The sequence below is a fragment of the Merops nubicus genome, unplaced genomic scaffold, assembly GCF_000691845.1.
Source record: "Merops nubicus isolate BGI_N331 unplaced genomic scaffold, ASM69184v1 scaffold31094, whole genome shotgun sequence".
Taxonomy (NCBI): Eukaryota; Metazoa; Chordata; class Aves; order Coraciiformes; family Meropidae; genus Merops; species Merops nubicus.
Genome location: NW_008602735.1, coordinates 1 through 1,348, shown reverse-complemented (window position 1 = coordinate 1,348; position 1,348 = coordinate 1). Strand labels below are relative to the sequence as shown.

Here is a 1,348-nt window from a genome sequence, read left to right as displayed (position 1 = left end):
CCCAGAGGAGGTGGAAGCCCCCGCCCCCCTTACAGCAGCAGGACCCCCGCCCGGGCACCCTTTCTTTGCCTTATTTGCATCCTAATGCCGGAGACTAAAGGGAACCTACCTAAACGGTTTACGTTTGATGTCTTCTTGGGCTTGATTTCTTGGGTGTTTGCTCCACTGAACTGGCACTGGGGGAGTCTTCTGAAACCTCTTCTTCTGTTGTGTTGGCTCTTTTATTTTGAGGAGAGGAATCTAGGAGGGGGAAAATTAAAAATAAGTGGGGGGATGGGTAAGAGTGGTATTAAAATATTTTCTTTCCAGATGTTCGCCCGGCATCCAGGGGGAGTTGATGGGGTAAGGGGGGAGGAATAATCCTGGATCCCCATGTCAGTCATCAGCTACGTGAAAACGAGCAGGGGGAGGGGAGGTGGGCTCCTCTCTAGGCAAGAGATCCAACTTCCCTGTTTTCGGCTAAAATTCCTCTCCTTCTTTTGCTTCGCGTGAAAGTTACGAACCTCCTCCCACCTGGGTAGGAGGCCGGGTCCCCGCAGAGGGGCGGCGAGGGGACGGGGGGCGATAACGCGCGTCCGAGGGGCTTTTCCTTGCAAACCATCTACCAGCTCCCAGTTAACGCGGCCCACCCCCAACCCCGGGACCGCAAAAAGCACCTGGGCTCCTCGACTTTTTGGGGTTTTTTTTGTAAAAGGATGGGCACGGGGGGGATAGTGCACCAAGCCGGTGCCCAGCGGGGCACAGCCCCCCGCGGCCAGGTCACGCGTGGCCCCAGCGACGGGGCCGAGAGCGGCAGAGCGAAACGCTGTCGCAAAGGTACGTTACCATCGGTGGCAGGTCTTTTCCTTTGCCCAGTGCACTGCTCTGCAAAGTCCGTCTGATTTTCAGAAATATCAGTCTTTTGATCTACACAGTGAGTGTCCTCTGAGATTCCCTGAGAACCGACAAAAACCACGGTTTGGCAATTCCCGTTTACATCCAAGCTCTGGCGACCGGCGGACTTGCAGACAGCTTTCAGTAGCCTCGGGGGTCTGAAGTAGAAGTCGGGCGAGCTCCCCTTCTCCACGGCTTGCCACTCGTACCTGCCTTCCAGCGGCTTGTGATTCTGGAAATCGAAATTCCACTTCCTCTGGCATGCCTCCTCCATCTCCTGGCGGTGCTTCTTCAAGTCCCTGTTTAGCTCTTCATGATTCACCGGCCCGAAGAGGTTCCTGCAAGCTGACGGCTTCGGGTACTCCGACTGCCTGGCTTCCATGCGCTCCAGGGTAGGGCTCCCATTAGAAATACGGACGTTTGACATCTCCCCCCACCCTCTTTCTTCTGGCGGCGGTTGTTTTGCTCGCTGCTC

At 56.1% G+C, this 1,348-nt stretch overlaps 1 protein-coding gene across 1 annotated transcript; it reads right to left on the bottom strand.

The window, feature by feature from the left end:
- Nucleotides 1–109: 109 nt before the first annotated feature.
- Nucleotides 110–1,342, bottom strand: CDKN1B (cyclin-dependent kinase inhibitor 1B (p27, Kip1)). The gene is made up of 2 exons (XM_008938465.1): nt 826–1,342; nt 110–240 (listed from the first exon to the last, which is right to left on the bottom strand). The coding sequence occupies exons 1-2, from the start codon at nt 1,298–1,300 to the stop codon at nt 119–121; spliced, it is 597 nt and encodes a 198-aa protein (XP_008936713.1). The 5' UTR covers nt 1,301–1,342; the 3' UTR covers nt 110–118.
- Nucleotides 1,343–1,348: the final 6 nt, after the last annotated feature.

Bases quoted from the DNA above. Each gene is read 5' to 3' on its own strand.
- CDKN1B (XM_008938465.1), bottom strand. From the start codon at position 1,300: ATGTCAAACGTCCGTATTTCTAATGGGAGCCCTACCCTGGAGCGCATG. The intron at 241-825 runs GTAACGTACCTT...TCCCCCTCCTAG, and splicing joins GAAAAGACCTGCCACCGATG to ATTCCTCTCCTCAAAATAAA.